This window comes from Mus caroli, unplaced genomic scaffold (genome assembly GCF_978045245.1).
Source record: "Mus caroli unplaced genomic scaffold, Mus_caroli_1 scaffold_7, whole genome shotgun sequence".
Taxonomy (NCBI): domain Eukaryota; kingdom Metazoa; phylum Chordata; class Mammalia; order Rodentia; family Muridae; genus Mus; species Mus caroli.
This window is the reverse complement of record NW_028227262.1, coordinates 29,248,768-29,273,336: the sequence shown is the minus strand read 5'-3', so window position 1 is coordinate 29,273,336 and position 24,569 is coordinate 29,248,768. Positions and strand designations below refer to the sequence as shown.

Here is a 24,569-nt window from a genome sequence, read left to right as displayed (position 1 = left end):
AGAATCCTGTGCTGTTCCTCTGGTCCTTACCAGCTGTCCCAGTACATCACTGTCAGACACTCCATACCTAGCCATTTGCTTTGTTTGAGAATGGGTCTCAGTACTATGTAGTCCTGGCTAGCCTGGAGTTCACACTGCATAGACCAGGCTGGGCCTCTGTCTCTTGAATGCTGGGATTAAAAGCATGTGGCCACCACTATAGGTTCACACCAAGCTTTTGTTGTTGGGTGTTTGGGGTTTGTGGGGCTTGTTCTGTGCTAGAGACTGAACTCAAGACCTCATAACATGCTAGGCGAGCACTGACCACTGGCAGGCCCTCCTTTTGAGATTTTTAAGAAAGATTTCTCTATTGTTATGTGTATGGGCATTTTGCATACATGGATCTCCTTCCTGTAGTCACAGATGGTTTGTCACTTCCCCTTTTTTGTTTGTTTTGTTTTGTTTCGTTTTGTTTTGTTTTTTGAGACAGGGTTTCTCTGTGTAGCCCTGGCTGTCCTGGAACTCATTCTGTAAACCAGGCTGGCCTCAAACTCAGAAATCCACCTGCCTCTGCCTCCCAAGTGCTGAGATCAAAGGCGTGCGCCACCACTGCCCAGCCCCATTTTCTTGATCATAGCAATCCTGGAGCGAGTAAAATGGTCTCTCACTGTACTTCTCTGTATCTGTTTTGTAGTTCCCTAAATGACTGATAAAAATATACCTCTTCCAAGTACATGTTTGTCACCTATATACCTTCTCTAGAAATGTCTACAAAGAAGTTTTACTGCCCCTCACAAAAGGGTGGGCTGTTTATACTGTTTACTTACAAGAGTCCTGTGGGAGACTAGATAGAACATGATTTGCAAATATTCTCTCACTCTGGGGGTTCCTTTTAACTTTCTTGACAATATTCTTTAACAAACATATTTTTTTTAACTTTGACAAAATCCAATTTCTTCTTTCTTTGGTTACATGTACTTTAGGTATCAATTCTAAGAAACGTTTACCTAACCCAGGACACAAGGACTTACATCTGTGTTTTCCTTGGGGCTGATACAGAACTTTATCTGTTCAGGACAGTCTCACTCCATATCACAGGCTGACCTGATACAATCCTGTCTCTCCTCCCAGGTGTCAGAATTAGACATGCACAGCCATGTCTCACCCTACTTCATTCTTCTTCATCATGGCTACCTAAGCTGTACTGTTCTTTTTACTGAAAGGTTAACCTTTGTACCACTGTATTCTTTATTTAATTTTACAAAAATCATAATGGAAAAATATCAGTTTCATATTCTATTCATATCAAATAAAATTTAACTATAAATAATCTAAGTAATGACTGAAAAGAAATCTGCTTAAACTTTCTAAAACATCTTCCTCTCACTGCTTGTTAGGATACTGTGTATTTTCTATTGCAATTCTTGCCTTGCCTTTGAGGCCACTGTGTAAAGACCTAGGGAGAAGGCAGGCAAGAGTTACATAGCCACCTGGAAGAGGCAGAGAAAGGATCATGAAGTCCAGACTAGCCTGGGATACTATAAGACCCTATCTCAAAACAAAACTCTAGGAGAGAAAAGATGAGTTGGTTTTAATAAAGTCACAGCACAAGTTAGGATTATCAAAGGGTAAACCAATAAGAAATTATTACTGAAAATCTGAGGGAGATAAACTCTATCATATTTTTCGAGTGCTATACTTATTCTCAAAATACATGAAAATCATAGAAACTAAGTCAATCACTAATTTCATTATACCACTGACCACCGGCATTACATACCTAGGAGATGTGTCCAAATGTTGCCCGTCTCTGTGTGTATTCTAAAAATGCTCTTAAAACAGGCCCGAAAGGAAGGCATAGGAGGCCGGTGTCCATGGAGAAGGAAGTCATTATCCTTAAGCCAATCCGGTAGCACATCGTGAGGGATCACTCGCCATCGGCCTTCCCACACCTAGTGTGCATTGAAGAATGTTGTCAAACATACCTGTGACTTTAGCTGTCATTTAGCAACACTTCCCAAACAACTTTTACCATAACATCTTATACTATTAAAAATAAAATGGACTGACCAAAAAATGTATTTCTAAATGGTAGGCTTTGTTAAGAACAGTAAAGCATAAACAAATATACCAAATTATACCCTAAAGGACCTTTGTTTTAGTCCAGCTAAAGGAATGAGGAATTCAAAGCCCCAGATACACAGACCTTCATCAGGGACAGCAGATGTTACCTGGGGGGGGGGGGGGGGATATCAATCCTTAAGTATGACTATTTTTTACTTAATGTTCTTGTTGATACAAAGAATCACAGTTTCATGTCTTATCCTAAAATGTCTCCCCTCTTCTTTCTGCTACAAGTGTTAAATGGAAAAGGCACAAGTTAGGAAATTTGGGGTCTCTGTTATTGACTAGTTTGAGCTTAATCAGTCACAAAAATCTCCAAGGCTAATCCCAGCACTCAGGAGGCAGAGGCAGGCAGATTTCTGAGTTAAAGGCCAGCCTGGTCTACAGAGTGAGTTCCAGGACAGCCAGGGCTACACAGAGAAACCCTGTCTCGAAAATCTAAAAAAGGAAAAAAAAAATCTCCACGGCTTAGTTTCCTTGCCTATAAAATAAGGATAACAGCATTTACCTAATGAATCTTGAGGATCATGAGACAAATGTCATACAGACCACAAGTGTGTACTGATTGCATGCGCATGCTCTGGGTTGATTCCCCCTGGGTTGGATGCACCTTTCTATTTTTAATCCCATGGCAAAAGAACGGCCTCTGCACAATCGGAACTGCATCCACCCCGGGAGCTCCTGGGAAGGGGAAGGACCTTTACGCTGCGTACACTACCTCCTAACAAAGTCTGTTCGCTGCACTGTATTTACTTTAACCCTAATATCTCAGCCCAAACCTCACACCATGATGATCAACTTCCCCCAGAATCCAGCAGCAAAGGAGAAGAGTTCCCACTACTGTACCCACAGTGCTTCCATCCATACACTATAAAGCTAGATCCAACTACAAATTATCAGGACTCGACCTCTCCCCACTATGTCCTGGAGGTCTTAGAACAAAGCAAACAGCTAAGCCTCATAAACTGGACTCTCTTCCCCACTATTCAGAAAGACTGTCACTTGCCCACTACTGTGCCCCTTCCACAACCTGTCTCCTATTCTCTGCCCTTTAGTTCCTTACTGACAACTATAAAAAGCTTTCCTTTATGTGAAACTTCTATTCTCCCAAGGCAAGTGCCAACTTGAGAACAGATGCAGTCCTACCTATTAAAACAGTCTCATGTCTTATCCCTTTCCCCGCTTCCCCTCCTTTTGTCTCTCTCACCTTCCAGTTCAAAACTCAAGGCCTACGCTCACTCAGCTAACCTGGCCAATCCATGTATATTCCTAAAGTAAAGTAAAATAGCCAAGATGACGCTCATCTTGCCTGTTGTCTGCTACTACTTCAGTTGTCCCATGTAGCAGAGGACTGCTTCCAAGACTCCTGTGGACAAAAAATTCTGCAGATGCCCAAGTCCTTGAATAAAATAGCACAATGCAAAAAAAAAAAAAAGTATATTTGTGCATATTATTTTCTAAGTATTTTTATTCTTCTTTTATAATTTATATTCCTCAGACAGGGTCTCACTATACTGCTTAAGATGGCTGTAAATTCATGGACTAAAGTGATCCTCCTATCTTAAGACCGTCAAGAAGCTAAAAGGATGCAATACGCTGAGTAAGGGAAAAGGAGACACAATACTTTTTAAACACCAGCCACTTCCCTCTCAAGATATAAAAAAGAACTTATACGTGTGCACACGTACACATGTATACACACACACACACACACACACGAACACAGGAGAGAGGGAGAAAGACTTACACTGACTTGAGATCATACCTAGTTGTGAAGGTTAGTTTTGTGGCCTTGATAGAATCTAGAATCACCAACAAGAGTCTCTCATTGAGAGATTATCTAGATCAGCTTGACCTGTGGGCATGTTTGTGGGAGACTATCTTGATTTCATTAACTAAGCTGATTTTATAACTTGATTATATTAACTGAGAAGGCCTGTCCCTTGATTTGGGTCCTGAACTATATGTATAAAAACAGAAAATGCAAGATGAGCCTACGTGTTCATGACCTTAGGTGTGACTGTTTCAAGTGCCAGATGCCATAGCTCCCCAGTTAATGACAAATTCTAATGTGGAATTGTAAACTCACTTCTCTCCTAAGTTGTTTTTTTCTCAGCACATTTCATCACAGAAATGGAAGAACAGAAATTGGTACCAGAAGTGGGATAGCTGCTGCGATGGACCTGACTGATTCTTACTCCATCTGAATTAGTTTTTGTATGTTTTTACTGGAATGTAGAAGCAATTAGAATCACAAGCTAAAAAAAACATCAAATGCTGGACACAAAACTTACTAAGTTGTCCTTGTGAGAACTCGGGAGAATGCTGAGAGAAATACAAACAGTGGAGGCTCAGTTTATGAGCTCTCAGAGGGTATCAAGAATTCTACCAAGAACTTGCATAGGGGCCATTAATGGGATATTTGACCAAGAATCTGGCTTTATTCTGCCCAGGTCCTGAGAATCTAAGTGAAGCTGGTTTCCCTATAAATAATAAACTATAACTTAAAATTATGGGCTAAAATAAAATCTTTCTCCCTTAGGTTGCTTTTTATCAGAATATTCAATAACAGCAAAACAAAACCAGCCAGGATACTGCCCAAAGCACTTGCTTATCTAACTAAAAATCCTACTAGTCTTTCTTTATATCCCCAACAAGTAACTTCAATTCTACCTATCATTAAAAACAAAGCAAATAGACAAAAACCTACAATGGATTCTAGAGACTCGATGAATCACAAAACCATTTAAGAGACAAAAGTATACTAGCTGCATAGAAAATACTAAAGGGGGGGGGGTGAAAAAAAAAAGAAAGAAAATACTAAATGTACATGGAATTTTTGAAATTTCTACCTCAGCAGCTTGGTTATCCATAGACACTCTAGAAATAGCAACTACAGAACAGATTTCGGTATGGCTTTTTAATAACTCTAGCACAACCAGTCCAAATTGCTCATCCTGTCTCATTTAATCTCCATTTACTCTTCTAACCTCCATCAGGAGAGATTTACATCCCAATGGGATAGTCGAGGTATATTAACAACTTTATCAGTGTATTTTACAAACGTGTCTGAACAAAGATGAAGTCAGAAGACTTCCTTGTCCTCACTTGCATGGATTTCCCCTAAGCAGAGCAAGAGGCAAAGGACTGCCACTTTCAGTGTCTGTCTGCAAAAGGCTAAATAGCAAAAGAAATCCTAAGAAACTGTAAGCTTACCTTACAAACAAACTCTTCCATTCGTTCCATAGCATGATGGGCCTGTAGGAGCGGGGACATGCCCATAAACCCTTCATCTTCCTGGGAATTGTCATCATGACACTCGGGCTCCTCCAGGCTCTGTAAAGACATCACAGCAACAGTCAATGGCAGGACCAATCAACATGCTTTCCTCGCAATTACAAAGGTTTTAAAGTCAACCATCAACAATACAGTAGGCAGTAGGCTCATTGTAAACGCATTCATGCTAAAAATGAAGTTGGCCATGATGGTGTACACCTTTCATCCCAGGGGAGATAAGCAGAGCTCTGTGAGTTTCAGGCCAGTCTGGGCTACATAGCCGACATCCTTTCTCAAAGAAACAAACCAAAACCAAAATAACACAAAACAAATATAAAACCACTTTTCTCGACTCTGACAGGTTAACAGCTGCCTACCATAGCTTCACCACTATGCTCACTTCACAGTCTGGTCGTCAAACAGCTTTACTAGTTTCCTTTAGTTTGGCTTCCATAGGCCCGTGAGAGCTGAATGACCTGAATTTGATCCCTGTACCACAGAATGATAGATGGAGAATCAAAATCCTGAAAGGTTATCTGCTGACCTCCACATGTGTAGCCTGGCACGTGTGCCCCACCCCCTGCTGCAGCATGCACACAAATAATTTTAAACACCTCTGACAAAGTTCAACATCTAGAAGAAACTAGAAACTGAGGCAGGCCAACTGGGCTATATAATTAGACCCTAACTTGAAAAAAGAAGAAAGAGGAAGAATAGAGGATGGACAGACGGACGGAAGGAAGGAAGGAGGGAGGGAAGGAGGGAGGGGGGGAGGAAGAGGAAGAAGAGAGAAGAGGAAGGAGTAGTATTACTATTGTTGTTGCTGTTGTTATTCTTCTTCCAGACCTCAGTTTAGAGGCTCAGGAGACAGCTTAGTCAGTACCAACCTGGGCTGCATGAGTCCTTCTCAAAACCAACACCAAGAGCAGTAACTCTTGGCACAAGTTATATCATGTACAACATCCACCACTACCTACTGGCAGCTCATTCAACTTCCAGGATTTAAATTTACTGACATTTTTAAGAAATGGCATACTTTCTAAAGTTCTTTCTCCTTCACACAAGGAGCACACATTTATATTCCTCTAAAGTTTGCTATTTCAGGAAGAGCCTCTTCTAACCTTCTTTGGGTTTTGATTTTTAAGAAATAAACACTTGCCAAGAGTGGTGGCACACACCTTTAATCACAGCACTGGAGAAGGCAAAGGCAGATGGAGTTCAAGGCCAGTCTGGTCTACATGGTGAGTTCCAGGCTAGCTAGGGCTACACAAACTCTTCCATTCGTTCCATAGCATGATGGGCCTGTAGGAGCGAGACCCTATCTTTTTTTTTTTTTTAGTTAGGTATTTTCCTCATTTACATTTCCAATGCTATCCCAAAAGTCCCCCATACCCTCCCCCCCCACTCCCCTCCCCACCCACTCCCACTTTTTGGCCCTGGCGTTCCCCTGTACTGGAGCATATAAAGTCTGCATGTCCAATGGGCCTCTCTTTCCAGTGATGGCCAACTAGGCCATCTTCTGATACATATGAAGCTAGAGACAAGAGCTCCGGGGTACTGGTTGGTTCATATTGTTGTTCCACCTATAGGGTTGCAGATCCCTTTAGCTCCGTGGGTACTTTCTCTAGCTCCTCCATTGGGGGAGACCCTATCTTATAAATAAAACATAAATACGATTAAAAAAAAATTCACCATTCATTTTTATCTCTAGTGCCAGGCTGTGGGCATCTGACTCTGAGAGGACAGCAACCATCTCCTTACAATGACCGTCAGGCCGAGGTGCAGAGCCGCTAGCTCATTCCTCAACAGTCACCTGTCAGGTGGCTACAGCTCCTTTTCCTCAAGCACTGGGGGATAAGAAGCTACTGAAGGCTACCTGCAGCCACTCTAAGCCCCTGTCTGTCACCTCTTACATCTTCACTTCACAGGAGCCTTCAGATGTCAGCTGCTCAGTGGGGTCAACTCTCCCTGTGTTTAAGCTCAATTGTAGCTGAAAGCAAAACTGACTTTCACTTTCTAAGCTGGTTCCGTGGAAGAAAGGAATAAGGTTAACCAATGGAAGCATCTTGCCAAGGTGTGGTCACGCCCTTCTCAGACCACGGTTACATCACTTTCTCCAGTCTGAGATCAAGGATCCACCTCCTACTAAGGTGCCCATAACCCAAGGGTGATCCTTTAGGAAAAGTATCCAGGTGAGGAGCAGTCAGGGCAGGCTAGACAAGACCTTAACTCATCCATAAGCAAAGAAACAGAGAATGCCAAGTTCCAGTAACACACAAAGGCTCTCTCCATGCGGTGACCACCCACCTTCATTGTCCAAAATGGACAGGGCTGGCATGGGGACCTGGTGCCAGCAGAGGCCACAATGGAGAGAGCTGGAGGAAGAGCAGGACCAAGTAGATGGCCCTGGGAGCCACTTGGGGATGGGGTGATGTGAAAGCCAGGAGCATGCTACCCTGCCAGCTCCTTGTGTTAGCCTCCATAACAGAATCTTCCGTAACACGCTCTAGTGTGCTGCCCTGTGGCTACTTTCCCACAATGATATATTCACTTGGTGTGAGCCAATCCTGCACAGAGATGGCTTTGATAATCTCAGAAAGCAAACGCTAGAGGGAGAGGGCAGGAAGCAGCAGCAGAAGAGGCTGAGCAGTGCCTGAGGACACACAAGCTGCTCAAGCCCAGAACCAGGTCAGAGGAATCTTCTCAAGAAGGGCCATCCCGAGCCGGGCGTGGTGGCGCACGCCTTTAATCCCAGCACTCGGGAGGCAGAGGCAGGCGGATCTCTGAGTTCGAGGCCAGCCTGGTCTACAGAGTGAGTTCCAGGACAGCCAGGGCTATACAGAGAAACCCTGTCTCGAAAAACCAAAAAAAAAAAAAAAAGAAGGGCCATCTCCCTATTGCCCACCAGACTGATACAAAGGAAAGGTGGGGATAAAATCTGTGAAGAAGTATCTGAGAACAGTGGCCAAGCAGCATACATAACCCATGACTGAGTACACTGGCATCCCAAACTACTGCCTATTTGTATTAGAAACAAGGTGTATGAAGGACTCACTTCCAATTCACAGAAGTGATTTAAACCCTAGGAAGAGCTAGAGTCTATCTATGTGATACGCACTTGCCTGGATGTACAAAGCCAGGGGCCAACCCACAGCACCTAAGTCCAAACCACGCCATTCAAACACAGCAAGCGTAGGGTATTACTTTTTCTATTTAGAATGTGTTAAGTATGTTACAAATGCCCAAGTCCATGTTGACTCTGCTTCTTGTAGCTTAAATTGTTTGTTATTGCTGTTTGGTTTTGTTCAAAAAACAAAGAAATGAAAAATGGAAAATGAAAAAACAGAAAACTTTTTTTTCCGCTTATCATCTTGTGTACATGAGACCCCCCCCAAGCCAAAAAAAGTTTTAACTTAAAAACTACTTAGATGTAACATATACATAGTATACAAAGCTAGTTTCATCAAATCAAAGGTAGGTTTTCAGTCTTTCTGAGACAGGGTCTCACTATGTACCCCTGACTGGCCTGAAACTTGTTCTGTAGACCAGGCTGGCCTAGAACTCAGAGAACTACCAGCATCCGCCTCCCGAGTGCTCCACCATACTTAACTATGGTTTTAATTTAGTTTAAATATGTATTGCTACATACAAGAACATCAATAATGTTTTTCTATGCTGCTAATATTTTTGTTTTATGATTTAGATGAAGTCTCACTATATAGCCCTGGATAGCATGGACCTCACTACGTAGAACAGGCTATAATATTTCATAATCAAAAGATTAAATCATTACCCACTAAGGAGCAGAAGCCTGCAGTCTAAGACACAATCCACCAGCGCCCTAACACTGGATGGACATAAAGTTTCACTGTGAACATCAATACACCTGTATCAATGGCTGTCTGCTGCTGTTCACACTTTTGCTATCATGACACAAATCCTAAATCTACCCCTTTCCTCTGAGAAGTTAAATAAAACACTAAAATTTACCTTCTGTCCTCAGGACTACCGACCCTAAGATAGGCACTGAGGATAAACAATTAGAGAGATTCTACATACAAACAGAATTTCTCCAAATTATCACTGGTAATATTGTAACTAAAACTGGTTTAGAAAACTATTGGATTAAAAATAAAAATTCTGGGGCTGGGGGGAATGCCCAAAAGCTAAGAATATTTGCTGCTCTGTCCAGTTCTCAGAACCCACATGGGACTCTTTACAACAGTCTGGTGGCTGCAGTGCCAGGGGGCCCTCCACCTCCTCTGGCCTCCAAAGCTTCCAAGCACATTTACACATATGCAGGTGAAACACTCATAAGCACAAAAATAAATAACATTTAAAAACATTTCTCTCTTAAGATAAAGCAGTATCAATTTGCAAAACACATGAAACTCAAGAAGAACGAAGACCAAAGTGTAGACACTTTGCCCCTTCTTAGAATTGGGAACAAAACACCCATGGAAAGAGTTACAAAGTTTGGAGCTGAGACAAAAAGATGGACCATCTAGAGACTGCCATGTCCAGGGATCCATCCCATAATCAGCCTCCAAACGCTGACACCATTGCATACACTAGCAAGATTTTGCTGAAAGGACCCTGACATAGCTATCTCTTGTGAGACTAGGCCGGGGCCTAGCAAACACAGAAGTGGATGCTCACAGTCAGCTATTGGATGGATCACAGGGCCCCCAATGGAGGAGCTAGAGAAAGTACCCAAGGAGCTAAAGGGATCTGCAACCCTATAGGTGGAACAACAATATGAACTAACCAGTACCCCGGAGCTCTTGACTCTAGCTGCATATGTATCAAAAGATGGCCTAGTTGGCCATAATTGGGAAGAGAGGCCCATTGGACATGCAAACTTTATATGCCCCAGTACAGGGGAACGCCAGGGCCAAAAAGTGGGAGTGTGGGGGGGGGGGGAGTGGGGGGGGAGGGTATGGGGGACTTTTGGGATAGCATTGGAAATGTAAATGAGGAAAATACCTAATAGAAAAGGGGAAAAAAAAGATAAAGCAGTATCTATGATTTTAAGAGCCAGCAGAAAGGTGCAACTATGAAATCAAATAATAGCTAAGCTTAATAAGAAACCAAATTCTGACAGACATTGCACGCCTCTAATCCCAGCACTGAAAAGCAGAGGCAGGTGGATCTGAGTTTGAGACCAGCCTTGGTCTACAGCAAGTTCCAAGGGCTTCACAGAGAAACCCTATTTCAAGGGGAAAAAAATACAAAAAAGCAAAAAAGAAACCAAGTTTTTGGACTGGAGAAATGACTCAGTTTCTAAGAACTTGCTGCACAATTATAAGGGCCAGAGTACTCACACACAAATCTTTTTTAAAAAGAACCCTCAAGTTTTTCTGAGGAGCACAGGAGCTACTACTTAGCACTAAAAATTCCTAAAAATAAAGTCAGGGCTGGTAAGATAGCCCAGTGGGTAAAGCTGCTTGCTACCTAGTGTAATCCTGAGATCCATGAGGTAGGAGAGAATCAATTCCCAAAAGTTGACCTCTGACTTCTACATATGTACCGTGGTACATGTATATGCATGTGCACACACACACACCCCAAATGTAACAAAAAAAAAAAAAAAAAGGCTCAGTAGTTAAGAGCACTTGCTGTTTTTACAGAGAACCTGGGTTCAAGTCCCAGCACCTACATGGTGATTCACAATTGTAACTCCTCTTCTAGGAAACTGGCGGCACCCTCTTCAAGCCTCTGAAAGCATAAGACACACATGTCGTACACACATATGCAGACAAAACACTTATACATAAAATTTGAAAAAATATTGTTACTAAGTCAAAATCTCCACCTTTCCTCTGGAAAACCTTGTATTATATACTTTATATATTATATACATTATATATTATACATATGTATTCTTTTTAAATCACTTCTCATCTCCATAAATGTTTGCTTTCTTTGTGCCCTCCAAACTTTTAACTTACATTTTCATAATAGGAAGAACAAACAGGTGTCTCTAAGCTGGGCTCCAAATCTCCTTGGTAGTCATCATTACTACTTCCCCTTGTCTCATCAAGTTGGTGCCCTTTTCTGAGCCGTATATCTGGCTCTGGAGTCCTGGTGCACCCCAATCGGTGTTTGGCTGGCTCGTTCATGGGATACCAAAGCCTTTCTTACAAAGTGGTCTTTCTTTCTGTCCCTTCTTCTTGGGAGAATGGATTTTTAAGGGATGGTAAGTTGACCCTGTGGAGAGAAAAGTTATACACATGAATAAGGAAAAGACACATAAGCTACATTATTATATATAAAAGCAACAGAAAATCAATCACTAAAAAGAGCAGTATTCTTGAAAACTTATATCCACTGCTATTAAAGATTGCCAAAATCTATCAATCAACGAAAAAAGATGTGTAATATTTCCATTTATGTTAATTATAAATATGTGGCTGTATGAATGTATGCACATAAAATTTTTACTAGGAAGTATTAAAAATCATGCTCCCAGCAATGAGGCACACATAAAGAAGTCAGGAGTTAACAGAAAGACTACTAACAGTCCAGTATACTCTGCCCCTGTCTTTTTTAACCCTATCATTTTGTTTTCAGTTAAAAGCATACCTAACTGACGTGAGGCATGGTAGTGCACACCTGTAATCATAGCACTCAGAAAACAGAAGCAGGAGGATCTCTGTGAGTTTGAGACATATATATATATATATAAAATCAAGTTCCAGGCCAGCGAGGGAAAGACTGTCTCAAAAACAAACGAACAAACCACCCTAACTGTAAAAACAGTACATTAAGTTTGCATTTTATGCTGTGTTTATATAACTAATTTCATTTAAACAATACAATGACCAGGGTTACTTTTACTTTACAAATGAGAAAACCAAAACTACCACATTTTCTTTTTATTTAATAGGAGAAAAGTCTCTAAATGTATGCAATGCATATAACAGAAACATTTTACACTCAACATGCTATCTGACATGTTTTAGTTGCTCTGGTCTCTGACTAGACTATCATGGAAAGCAAGAAATTCAGGACCAGAGCACAGCCCTTTTATACCTGCAATCCCAGAAGATGCTATGCATTTACATATCTAATAAATGACAGGTATCTCTTTCCGTGGTCTTGAGTGGTGAAACTTTCTTGAATCATCTTTCTCCTAATTAGTCTGTGACAATTTTATCCCCTAGAAGTTCTAGCCTACCAAGCCCTTCCCATAAACATCTGAATTCATAGCACACAAATGCACTAGACAATCAGTTGAATAAAATGGATTACCATAGTTAATTCATCTAGAAGGACAGATCCAGGAACATACTATGCACTGAAATGCTGAGACACGTTCTCACAGGGGAAAGGGAAGAGAACAAAGTGAAAAGGCCTAGACTCCATGAAGAGAAGCAAGACTGTTCTGTGTATGTGTAACCTGTATGTAAGTTATACCTGTATATAAGTAAGTTATACCAATATAGACATACAAACTAAGAACTAGCAAAAGAATCTCTGCACTCACTTGCATTTACTACTGTAGGATTTCTCTAGTCACTTTTAAAGTTCATAAAGCAAGAAGCACAAGGAACTAGAAAAATGGCTCAGCAGTTAAGATCTCTCATTTCTCTGAGGGGAACCAGTTCCAATTCCCAGCATCCATGTGGTGGCTCACAGCAATCTGTAATGCCAGTACCAGAGGATCTGATGCCCTCTTCTGGCTTCAAAGGTACCACACATGAACACAGTGCACACACATGCAAGCAAAATACCCATATACATAAATTATTTTTTTAAAAAAAGACGATACAGACAACTCAGTGGTAAATCACTTGCCTAGATTACCCACAGCCTGAGTAGTGTAAATAAATTGCCCCCAAACACATACACACACACACACACACACACACACTGTAAGCTAACACCAAACCTGCGACTCTATCAATCACACAAAGACAACAGCAAGCTAATAATAAATGACTATTTTTAAGAGAAACAATGCTAATGGTTATATTTATTTATAATTAAGCTATAGTTCCGGCCTCAAAGGTGGAAGGTTGGAAATCTATTGAACAACTCAGCAAGACTGCATCAAAATAAAAGGAAAAAAAAAAAAAAAAAACCTGATGTAGCTCAGTGTTAGAGCTTGGCTATCATGAGCAAGGAAGGCCCTAAATTCAATCCCCAGTATCAAAGCAGGGAGGAGAAGTTGACAGTTCACAACTCTAGTTTATCAGCCCCTGTTAAGAGAAGTGGAAACTGAAGGTCAAAGACAACATATTAAAGTCACTGGGTCAATGAAGAACAAACAAGCTGGCTGTATAACCAGCTCTCTCTCAAACTCCAACACATGCTTTTCAGTACCCAGGAGAATGAAGATGGTGGCGCACTTGGAAAACAACTTGAGCCCTAAAGTCAGCTGGTTTGTATCACAAATAGCTTACATACTCAAGATCTTCATTCTCACTCATCTGACACTGACTGATCCCTATAATCGCAGCATGTGGAAAGCTGAGAACAGAGGATCACAAGTTAGAGGCCAGCTCAGCTGTGTAGTAAGTTCCCAGCCAGCCTGTACTACAGATTTTCAACCTCAAGCTAAACCAAGTAGAATAAAGATTCTTTACAGTCTCCCTGAATGGGGATATAGTGGTCCATACCCCAGTACTCAGGAGGCCAAGGCAAGAGAGAGCTCTCTAGCTGGGCAGGATAGCACATGCCTTTAATCCCATCACTTAGGAAGCAGAGGCAGGAGAATCTCTGTGAGTAAGGCCAACATGCCATATATGAAAGAGTTCTAAGGCATCCAGGACTACAACTCTGTTGAGAGAGAGAAGAGGGGAAAGACAGACATAGACAGACAGAGAGACAGAGATAGAGAACACTAGCTATCTGTAGGTAGTAATGGCCATGGTAAAAAGTGCAAACTGTTCACATATGCTGTGTTGGAGGCTGGAGGACTGGTGGGTGGGTATGAGATAACCAAGCTAGACAGACAGGAAGAGGAACAGGGGCTCTGAACTAGTGACCACAAGCTGGGTGGCCTGTGCAAAGCCCTCAAGAAACTTCTCTAAGGCTCTAATGTCCTCTCATACGTTTTTTTCTTCTAATACAGCTAATTGGAACAGACTAGATTATAAGTAATGATGGCTAGCTTCCACCTAGGATATAACCCTAGACCGCCCTATAAGCAAGAAGCTTGAGGTAGCCAAGAAAGACTATAGCTACATCTTGGTAACTGGGACACTCTGCCACTGCACAGCTACAAGCTAACTGTGTGAATGTGAGAACACAGAGAGCTAGGGGAGCGGGGAAAAGGGAAGTAACACTGGTCAAGTGACTAACCGTCAAGATCAAGCTGGGGTTTCAACCATCTCTAACTAGATGGACAGTTCGAGAACAGTGGCATAGCTATTTTCTTGGTTGAGCCAGGGAAGACAAGTACAGTGTGTATGGGCCCTTCATTGGCTCAGCCCAAGATAACTTGGAGAATTCACCAACTTCAGAGACTATTTCAGCCTTTGTCCAGTTTCTCTATAAAATGAAAGGGTTTTCCCCATCTCTTAGAAAATTCTCCCATTCTGCAATAATTTTTAATAAAACTTGAATTCTCATTTGAATACTCCCATAAGAATCTGTTTTTATCATTCACTGGCATGAGACAAAAACACCTGGAGCCACTTTCCCTAGGTCCATCTTTAATGACTTGAGTACCCTACATCATAGGATCTTTGGGTCAGAATAGGAAAGTGTCACATAGGAGCCTTATACAATATGCAAAGAAGCAAAGAAGTCTCAGAAGCAAAAGGCACTTTCTGGCCAACCTAAGACCTGAGTTCGATCTCTGGCACCCATGCAGTGGAGAGACCTGACTCTGAAAGAACTGACTCTATGACTTCTCCATGTGTGCCAAGGCACAGCATACATGGCTCTGGCCCCATCCTCCTGCACAGACACAAGAGATCTAATTTTTAAAACGTGCACATATTTAGAGTGATAGAAGCCAAGTCTCTCATTGCAGAAAAATGTTATTACTAATATTGAAGAAAAAAGTAAAACCTAAAATGAATCCTGTGTTGAACTGGAGCCGACAATATCAGTGGAAATGCAGTTTTTTTCATGTTTTTAAACATTAAGACACATTTTTAGTTTTTGCTACATTTACTTACCTATGGGGGAGAGAGTCATGAAACATGCAAGAATTGGTTCTCTCCTACCATATGGGTTCTTGGGATCAAACTCAAGTTGTCAATTTTGGCAGTGTTCCAGTGCTAGAATAAACACTACTGATCAAAAGCAACTTAGGAAAGGAAATGACTTATTTAAACTTTGCTCATCTTTGATGAAGTCCAGCAGGAACTCAAAGTAGGAACCTGGAGGAAAGGAATGTATTGTGGCATCAGAGCAAGCTTTTCTGTACACATCTGTGTGTCTGTCCTTGCTTTATTCCCTAGCTGTCCCAATCAGGTTTCTAGGACCAAGTAGTGGGGGACGTAGCAGAGATAAATAGATTTCACTAAACTAAGCCTGTCAATCATTAAGCAAACAAACACCTACATAAGAACCCTGGAAGGAAGGTGTAAAAAGTAATCAAACCAGCCACAATATATTACCTAAAGTCCTAATTTCAAAAACAACAACAATAAAAACTTCAAGGAATATTGTGGTAATTTGAATAAAAATTCCCCATAGGCCCATAGTGAGTGGCACACTATTAGGAGATATGGCCTTGTTGAAGGAAGTGTGCCACTGGCAGTGGGCTTTGAGGTTTCAGAAGTTTAAGCCAGGCCCAGTGGCTCGCTCACTCTTCCTGCGGCCTGCCGATCCAGATATAGAACTCTCAGCTACCTCTCCTGCACCGTGTCTGCCTGTGTGCCACCATGCTTTCCACCGTGATGACAATGGACTAAGCCTCTGAACTGTAAGCCAGCCACAATTAAATGTTTTGTCAGAGATGCCATGGTTGGGGCTGGAGAGATGGCTCAGTGGTCAAGAGCACTGACTGCTCTTCCAGAGGTCCTGAGTTCAATTTCCAGCAACCACATGGTGGCTCACAACCATCAGTAATGGGATCTCTGAAAAGCCCTCTTCTGGTGTGTCTGAAGACAGCGATAGTATACTCACATATATAAAAAATAAATCTTAAAAAAAAAAAGAATTGCCAGAGTCATGGTGTCTCTTTACACCAATAGAAACTCTAAGACAAATACACATTAATAAAGTTTAGCCCACATCGGTTGTAAGAATACACCTCTCCAAAGGCATGGCAAACAAAAAACAAAACAAAAACCCTCTTGGAACCAGAAGCAGCCCTCACCACAAACCAAAGCTGCCAGTACCTTAATCTTGGACTTCTTTGCTATGAGAACTATGAGACAATAAAATTCTATTCTCTACTCAATCTAAAGTACTTTGTCATAGCAACACAAAACCGATTAAGACATAAATTTAACTTCTACTGTATTATAAACACACTGCTACAAAGCTCCCCACCTCACTCACTACTTTAGATCTCTGAAGTCACAAAGTCTATCTCTGAGGGTAGGAACATAACTAAAAACATAACTCAGTTGGGAGAGCACTTGCCTAACATATACCAAGTCCTGGGCTCCATCTCTTAATCACCACATAAACTGGGTGCAGTGACACTGCCTATAACCCTAGCACTTGGAAGGCAGAAGCAGGATCAGAAATTCAGATACATCCTCAGCTTGGGCTATAAAGCCTGTCTAAATAAAACAGCTGTATGAGTAGATGTAAATGTATGCTATGACATTGTGTAGCATTAATGTATATAATTATTTTACTCCTTCATTTTGTAATCCTATAAAGCAGATGAATTATATAAAGAAAGCAACTGCTACATGTTAATAAACTCTAGTGATTTACTCAATTTAATTGTATTATTTGAATTTTCTTTATTTCCTTTTTACAAAGTTATTTGTTAAAAACATTCATACATAGTATTACCATAGTGCTTCTACATTTAACACAAACCATTTTCATTTTCTTTACTTAGCTCCAAGCTACCAGCCAGTAGCTCACTTCCACATAAAGGACTCTCCTTTGCAATTTTTGGTTGGCTGGCTGGCTGGCTGGTTTGGTTTTGGTTGTGGGAAAACTGCAAATTAAGGTTGAAGTCCACCATGACAGGATAGCCTCTGGAATCGGGGCAATAGAGAAGACCCCCTTCACTAGTATAGCTTCTCTTTGTCTGACCTTGTCTGGGAGTCTAAGCCCCCACTTAAGCCTCTACCTATAGAATGTCTTGTAGTCTCAATTAGATTACAGGATCAATTTCCTCTTTCCTCATTAGAACCTGTTCAGCCAGCAACTGAGATTCACTGAAATGCTCCCAAATGCTAACAAGGCCTTCCGGTGCCCTAAGTCCTCAGCCAGTGACCTTTGCCCATCCTGGATGTTCCTACCGTCAGTCCCCCCAAACTTGACAAAGCTTGAATCACCCTAAGTAAAGTTGATCTGCCTCCTGACAGCTGGTCCTGGTGTGGTTAGTCACCCTACTTACTCACAGGGCTTCTAAACACTCCCCACCCCACATCTTGTCTCTGCTTCCAATGCTCTTGTGGACAATATTTGGCTGTCTGACAATCCACAAGGGCAGGGAGACCCACATTTGGTTTTTCATGCCAGGGTTTCTCTGTGTAGCCCTGGCTATACTGGCACTTATTCTCTACAGCAAGCTGGCCTCAGAGAGAGATCCACTTGCCTCTGCCTCCCAAGTGCTGTGATTAAAAGTGTGTGCCACCACAGCCTAGCCACACTGGTATTTCTTATAGGACAGATCTCATGGAAATGAACTTTCTCAGCTACTGTTTCTCCAAAATTGCCTTTATTTATTTTTTACTTTTGATGGATACAGTGAACCCAGGTTCAATTCCCAGACCCACATGGCAGCTCACAACTGTCTGTTAACTCCAGTTACAGTGGATCCCACACCCTCACAACGCAGACAAAACACCAATGCACATTAAAAAAAAAAAAAAAAACAAAAAAAAACTCACTTTTAAAAAGAAAGAAATCTGCATTTAGCAAAAACTCCTTGCCAGGCCCTCTTGTCCTGCTACTTCCAAGCTGTCCTGGTTTCCAAGGGTTTGGGTGAGTGTCTCAGGCTGCATCTCCTTTAGTTTATGTTACTTTCAACTAATTAACCTTAGTAATTTTACAGACTCAACTCTTAGGTCAAATTAGAAAATTATCCTATCATTGTTTACTTAAAATAATCTCTTTGTCCTTTTCTTTCCTCCCTCCAGAACTCACATAATGTACTGATTAGATGCTGGATAGCACCCCTCAAGTTCTTTAGGCACTGTTCACTTTTAATTTGTCTTCTAAATGAGGCTAAATGCCATTTCTTCAAGTTTACCAAATCTTCTGCCTGTTCAAATCTAAACTGTTTAATTTTTGAAGGGCCCTATGGGCTTGGTTTGTTGGATTTTGGTTTCTTTTGGTTTTGGTTTTGTTTTTTTAAAGCAGCAGGTGGTACTATTTCAGAAGGCTACAGAAGCTTCAAGAGATGAGGCCTGGTTGGTAGAAGTAGGGCACTAGGACCTTTGAAAGTTATAGCCCAACTTGGTTTCCATCTGACCTCTACTTCCTGATCCATCAACACAGGAAGCGGCAGTCAAGAGCATGTTCCTGATAACCACAGGCAGAGAGCGATTGTGCCATACCTTCCCTACCACAAACGGATGGTTTCCTTTTACCAGTGGTTCTCAACCTTCCTAATGCCAGAGACCCTTGAATACAGTACCTCATGTTGTGGTGTATAGGGGTGGTTCTGACGCTAAGGTCCTGTTCCCCAACTGGTTCTTGATCCATCAATAGAGATGCTAGGGGCCAATGAGCTGAGCAGAATAGGTGGGATATCTGGGTTCCTGCAGGCAAACTAGCAGACACAGGGGAGGGAGGAGAAATTTCACCATGCTTCAGAGGGAGAAAAGGTGACCCGCTATGTGAGTTTTCTGTTGAAGTGACCAATGGCCACTCTATCCGATTATGTCTGGGTGGCAGAGGGGGTTTAGCAGTGCCCAGTCGTTGAGTTAGCAAAGGCATTTTAAGATTAACTGGGGTGTATGGGTGTGTGTGGGTGTGTGTGTGTGTGTGGCAAGCAAGGGAATCTGGGTGGAGGCTAGTAGTGCAGTCTGCCCTGAGCTTATAGGTTAGCAAAAACTATACACTACAATGGTGACCCCAACGATAAAATTATTTTTGTTGCTACTTTGTAACTGTAATTTTACTAATGTTATGAATCATAGTGGAAATATTTTTGGAGACAGAGGTTTGCCAAAGGGGTCTCAGCCCACAGGTTGAAAACCACTGTAACTGTAAGCCAAAATAGACCTATCCTTAACATAGTTTGTCTGGTGTCTTGTCACAGTTACAAGGAAAGCAAAGTAATACATTAACAATGGCCTCCTCAATTCAGTTACTATACTGTTCAATTTCAGAATTTGTTTGACTCCTTGTATTACTCCCACTTCTTTGTTCATATATCATGTCTGTTAGTTACTTCTCCATGGTTTTCATTTAGCTCCCCAATGAAATTTAAGATGGGTAAACTGCGCCTACTGTCTGGTTCAGTGCCTCCTTGGGGACAGTTTCTGAGATTTATCTGGTTCCTTTGAATAAGCCCTATTTCCCTGATTCTGTGGTTTGGGATTTTTGGTGGTGGTGGTGGTGGTGGTGGTTTTTGTTTTTGTCATCAAAAATTTGGTGCCAAAGCAGGGAGTGGTGGTACCTCCACTTACATGTGCATAAAACCACACAGACACATACATACATGTAACATTTAAAAATATATCTTTAGTCAGATGTGGTGGCATAGTCCTTTAATGCCAGGACTTGGGAGGCAGAGTCAAGCAGGTGGATGCCCTTCACTGCCCATCTCTAAAATAAATAAAAATAAAATAGGGTAGGGAGAAACATTTTCTTCACTGGTATAACCTTGGTAAGCCAATGCTCACCCACACTCCTGTAAAAATCCTAATGAAGCTCACTAGTTCATACCACCCCCTGACATGAAAGTATAAGAGGTATAGTTACGAAGAGGATTAATGGAAGGGCAAAGGGAACAACAGTGTGAGGTAAATATGATCAAAATGCACTATGGACATAAATGAAGATGCCACAGCAAAACCCATATGACCAATAGACGTTACTTTTAAAGTTAAAAAATTAAGATTAGCTGTGGCAGTTCACACCAGTAACCTCAGAACTGAGGAGGTTGAGGCTGAAAGCCTGCCATCCGTCTGAGGCCAGACAGGGCTACAATTGGGAATTTAGGCTATGACCACACATCAAGGTCATATCTCAAAAAAGAAACAGCCAACCAGACACCAAAAAAAAGTCTTGATAATTCCTAAAAGTTACTCTCACTCATTTCTCTTTTGTAAATTTCATTCTCTTCCTTATATCCCCATAGGTAGATAAAAACACAGACAGAGGTAAAAACAGGAGGACTAGAAATCCCAGGTCATCCTTAGCAATTTAAGAAGTATACATGAGGGCCGGGCGTGGTGGCGCACGCCTTTAATCCCAGCACTTGGGAGGCAGAGGCAGGTGGATTTCTGAGTTCGAGGCCAGCCTGGTCTACAGAGTGAGTTCCAGGACAGCCAGGGCTACACAGAGAAACCCTGTCTCGAAAAACCAAAAAAAAAAAAAAAAAGAAAAACACACATACAAATAAAATATTTTTTAAAATATCATCTTTGCCAGGTGACGATGGTGCACACCTTTGGTCCCAGCACTCAGGAAGCAAAAGCAAGTGGATCTGAGTTCCAGGCCAGCCTGGTCTACAGAGTGAGTTCCAGGACAGCCAGGGCTACACAGAGAAACCCTGTCTGGAAAAAAACAGATGGATGGATAGATGGATGGATGGATGGATGGATGGATGGATCATCTGTTCACTATTCTTTTGATCCCTACAATCTTTGTCATTCATTCACTCATTCATACATCTGAAGCAGTGTCTCATGTAACCCAGTCTGATCCTGAATCTACTATGTACCTGTAGCTTTTGATCCTCCTACCTCCATATTCTCAGTGTTGGGGTTACAGGCATTTGCCAACAGGATCAGTTCTCACACCAATCTTATCAGCATCATGATCTAGAAACAGACCTGGGCTTGTAATTAATTAGGCCTCTCTTATCATTTACCTCTCCAGTAAAATGTCTCCTTTTGGGCAAAAGAACTTTTACCTAAATACCTCACTCCTTTTAACAATTGAACTAATACTTCATGCTGTTTCATGTCTTCATAGCCCTTACCACTCTTCTGGGACTATTTATTTAGGTTTTCTGTTTAGGTTTTTGAGCTAAGGCCTCATGAAACCCAGGTTGGCTCATATGTCCACGTTAGTGTGTCAGTCAGTCCACACACCCCTGCTCCCCCTCCCCATGGGTACTGAAAATCAAACCCAGACCTCTAGAATAGCAGCAGCAAGTATTCTTAACTCCCAAGCCATCTCTCCAACCTCTATGACTATATTTAGAAAAAAAACAAAAAGCCTTTGAAGTGGTCATTAAAGCTAAATGAAGTAATAAGAGCAGGACCCTGGGCTGGATGTGGTAGATAGGCCTGTAATTCCAGTATTTGGGAGGCAGTTCGAAACCAGCCTGGGCTACGAAGCTAAAATCTGTCTCCTGGGAGATGGGGTGGGAGTGGGGATGAGGGTGCCCGCTCTAATTCAATCTGTCTTATAAGAGAGAGATATCAGGGATGCATGCCCAGGATAAAGAGAAGCATAGCCTGTCTGCTGACATTTTAAACTTGGAATTCTGGACTAGAGAACTCAGTAAACCAATTTGTTGTTTGAGCCATCCAGTATGTGGTTATTTCATTGGCGGCCCTAACAACTTACATACCTGGCTTTTAAACCGAATAGCAAGCACACTGCTAAGTATTTTCTTTTTTCTTGTTTGTTTTTCGAGCCAGGGTTTCTCTGTGGAGCCCTGGCTGTACAAGAACTTGCTCTACAGACCAGGCTGAACTAACTCAGATTTCCACCTGCCTCTGCCTGGATTAAATGTGCTGGGATTAAGAACAAACCTGGCTCAAGTATTTTCTATATTCTTATAAGTGACCTAAATTCCCAACCCCAAGGACCTAATTTCTAACGCAGTAAGTATACATATATACAAGTTGCAATTTCATACATTTTGTCTAACTGCCTACAATCCAACCGAGTACTTATATTTTCTATTTTAAACCTTAGACATCACAACTCTTAACAATTTCCAATACACAATCTGTTAACACTTGCAGGACTAAACACATTTCTATATTCTCAGCACTCTTGTGACAGAATTGGGGTTTAAAGTCAACCTGGATTACATACCGAGTTAAAAGCCAACCAGAAATACATCGCCAGTCCCTGCCTCAGGGGAAAAACATTTGCACAGTGGTTATCTAGCATGCCTGAGGCCCTGGACTCATCTAGCAATACATACATACCAAGAACAACAACCTGCCAAAGGTCATAGATACAGGGTCAGGAAGTCTTGATGAGCAAGTTCAATGCAGCTTTGGGGTTTTGTTTTTTAACTTTTTATTAATTTATTTATTTGTAAGAGTATATGTGGACAACTTGTAGGAGTTGGTTCTCTCCTTCTGACCATGTTAGTCCTGGGGCTCAAATTCAGGTCATCAGGCTTGGCAGCAAATGCCTTCATCTGAAGAGCCAGCTCGATGATATTATAGGAAAAAGCCGGGTGTGCATGCCTTTAATCGCACTTGGGAGGCAGAGGCAGGCGGATTTCTGAGTTCGAGGCCAGCCTGGTCTACAGAGTGAGTTCCAGGACAGCCAGGTCTACATAGAGAAACCCTGTCTCGGAAAAAAAAAAAAAAAAATTACAGGAAAAAAACAGAATCATTCTAATTGTTTTTGATGGCCATACACACACTTGGCCAAGGTCTCCACTGTCAGGAGCCATCATAGGACAAAGTAATAACTAGCAGATGATCTTCCTGAGATGACTTCACCTTGGATTAAAAAACTATGACAAAGCTCCCACAGGCAAGGCCCAGGAGAAAATCATTTTAGGAAAGATTCCTGCTATTAATATACTTTTTCTGTTATTATTAATAATATATAACAAATCACTAGGTATTAGCCCACCCTTTTGAGCAGATCTCTGCAGAACAACGAAGATGTACTGTCTTCGTTGCTATATAGACAAATAGATGACTTCTTAATTCTTAATAATAATCCTTGAAGAATTCCTAAGATTATATCAGTATTTATTAAGTTATTTTATAGTGGGACTGCTATTAGGTCCTTTCTGATAGTCAAAACTGCAATGAGAACTCTGCCAGTCTTTAGCATTTAATTGCCTCTTAGATGGTAACCAGACTTTCTCCTACTCAGAGCACATTCCAAGAGGTTGTAAAACCATTAACCAAAGGTCATAAAAAGGGAATTAACGATTTATTATAGGTGCTAGGACAGAAGATAAAATATTGACTGGGTTTATCTATACAAAACTTCACTAATGACTTAGTTATGTTTTCTAACTCTCCATGAACCTGTGGAGCTATGACAGGTGATGAATGTTTAGCTAGATAATCACTCCTAATGGAATTGGGAGAATACAAGGCCAGGCCTAGGCTACAAAATAGACTCTGTGTCAGGGTCAAAATAATAAAGCACAGTAAGAACAGCAGCAGCTGGAGATGTAGCCCAGTGGCAGAGTCCTGGGTTCAATTCCCACTACCACCAAAACAAGCACATAAACAAGGTATATGACAACTTACTTATATAGAAAAAAATCCATATGATTTTTAAAGAGCTGCTGTAAGTCAACATAGCATCACCTGCTGAGCCCCCAAGTGCTATTTCACATGCAGAAGCACAGTTCCACACCACAGCCACGATAGGAAAAATTCAATGTGGAGAAACCAAGTTACAACCAAACAAGCCCAGCAAAGAACGGAGCTCCTGACACTGAGAGCTGGTTGGACACTGCTGCCTCAGATCATCTAGGTACCTGTCCTCAAAAGCTGACCACCTGCCTTCCTACAATTATGGTTTCAATACAGACCTTGTAGCAATGTTTTAAAAGCTATGGTCTCACTGAAGAATCCTACCAATGATAAAATTTGCTAGATGCCTTAATGAGTTTCTAAAATTGTATATACTCTTATCAGGACTGAGTTGAAGAATCTAAGTGTAAAACATAAGAACAGCGTGGATAAAAATGCAATTTC

At 41.5% G+C, this 24,569-nt stretch overlaps 1 protein-coding gene across 4 annotated transcripts in view; it reads right to left on the bottom strand.

The window, feature by feature from the left end:
• The window catches only part of Adipor2 (adiponectin receptor 2), a 64,802-nt gene that overhangs the window by 6,927 nt on the left and 33,306 nt on the right, over nucleotides 1-24,569 (bottom strand). For 3 of the 4 annotated variants that reach the window (XM_085840066.1, XM_085840064.1, XM_085840065.1), the window contains 3 exons: nucleotides 11,331-11,589; nucleotides 5,320-5,439; nucleotides 1,760-1,931 (listed from right to left, as the gene is read on the bottom strand). In XM_085840066.1, the coding sequence (XP_085696192.1) occupies nucleotides 1,760-1,931; nucleotides 5,320-5,439; nucleotides 11,331-11,501 (463 nt within the window). In that variant the 5' untranslated portion in view covers nucleotides 11,502-11,589. Of the gene's footprint in view, nucleotides 1-1,759; nucleotides 1,932-5,319; nucleotides 5,440-11,330; nucleotides 11,590-15,512; nucleotides 15,673-24,569 lie in introns of those variants that run through there. The other variant, XM_085840067.1, reaches the window with a different exon arrangement.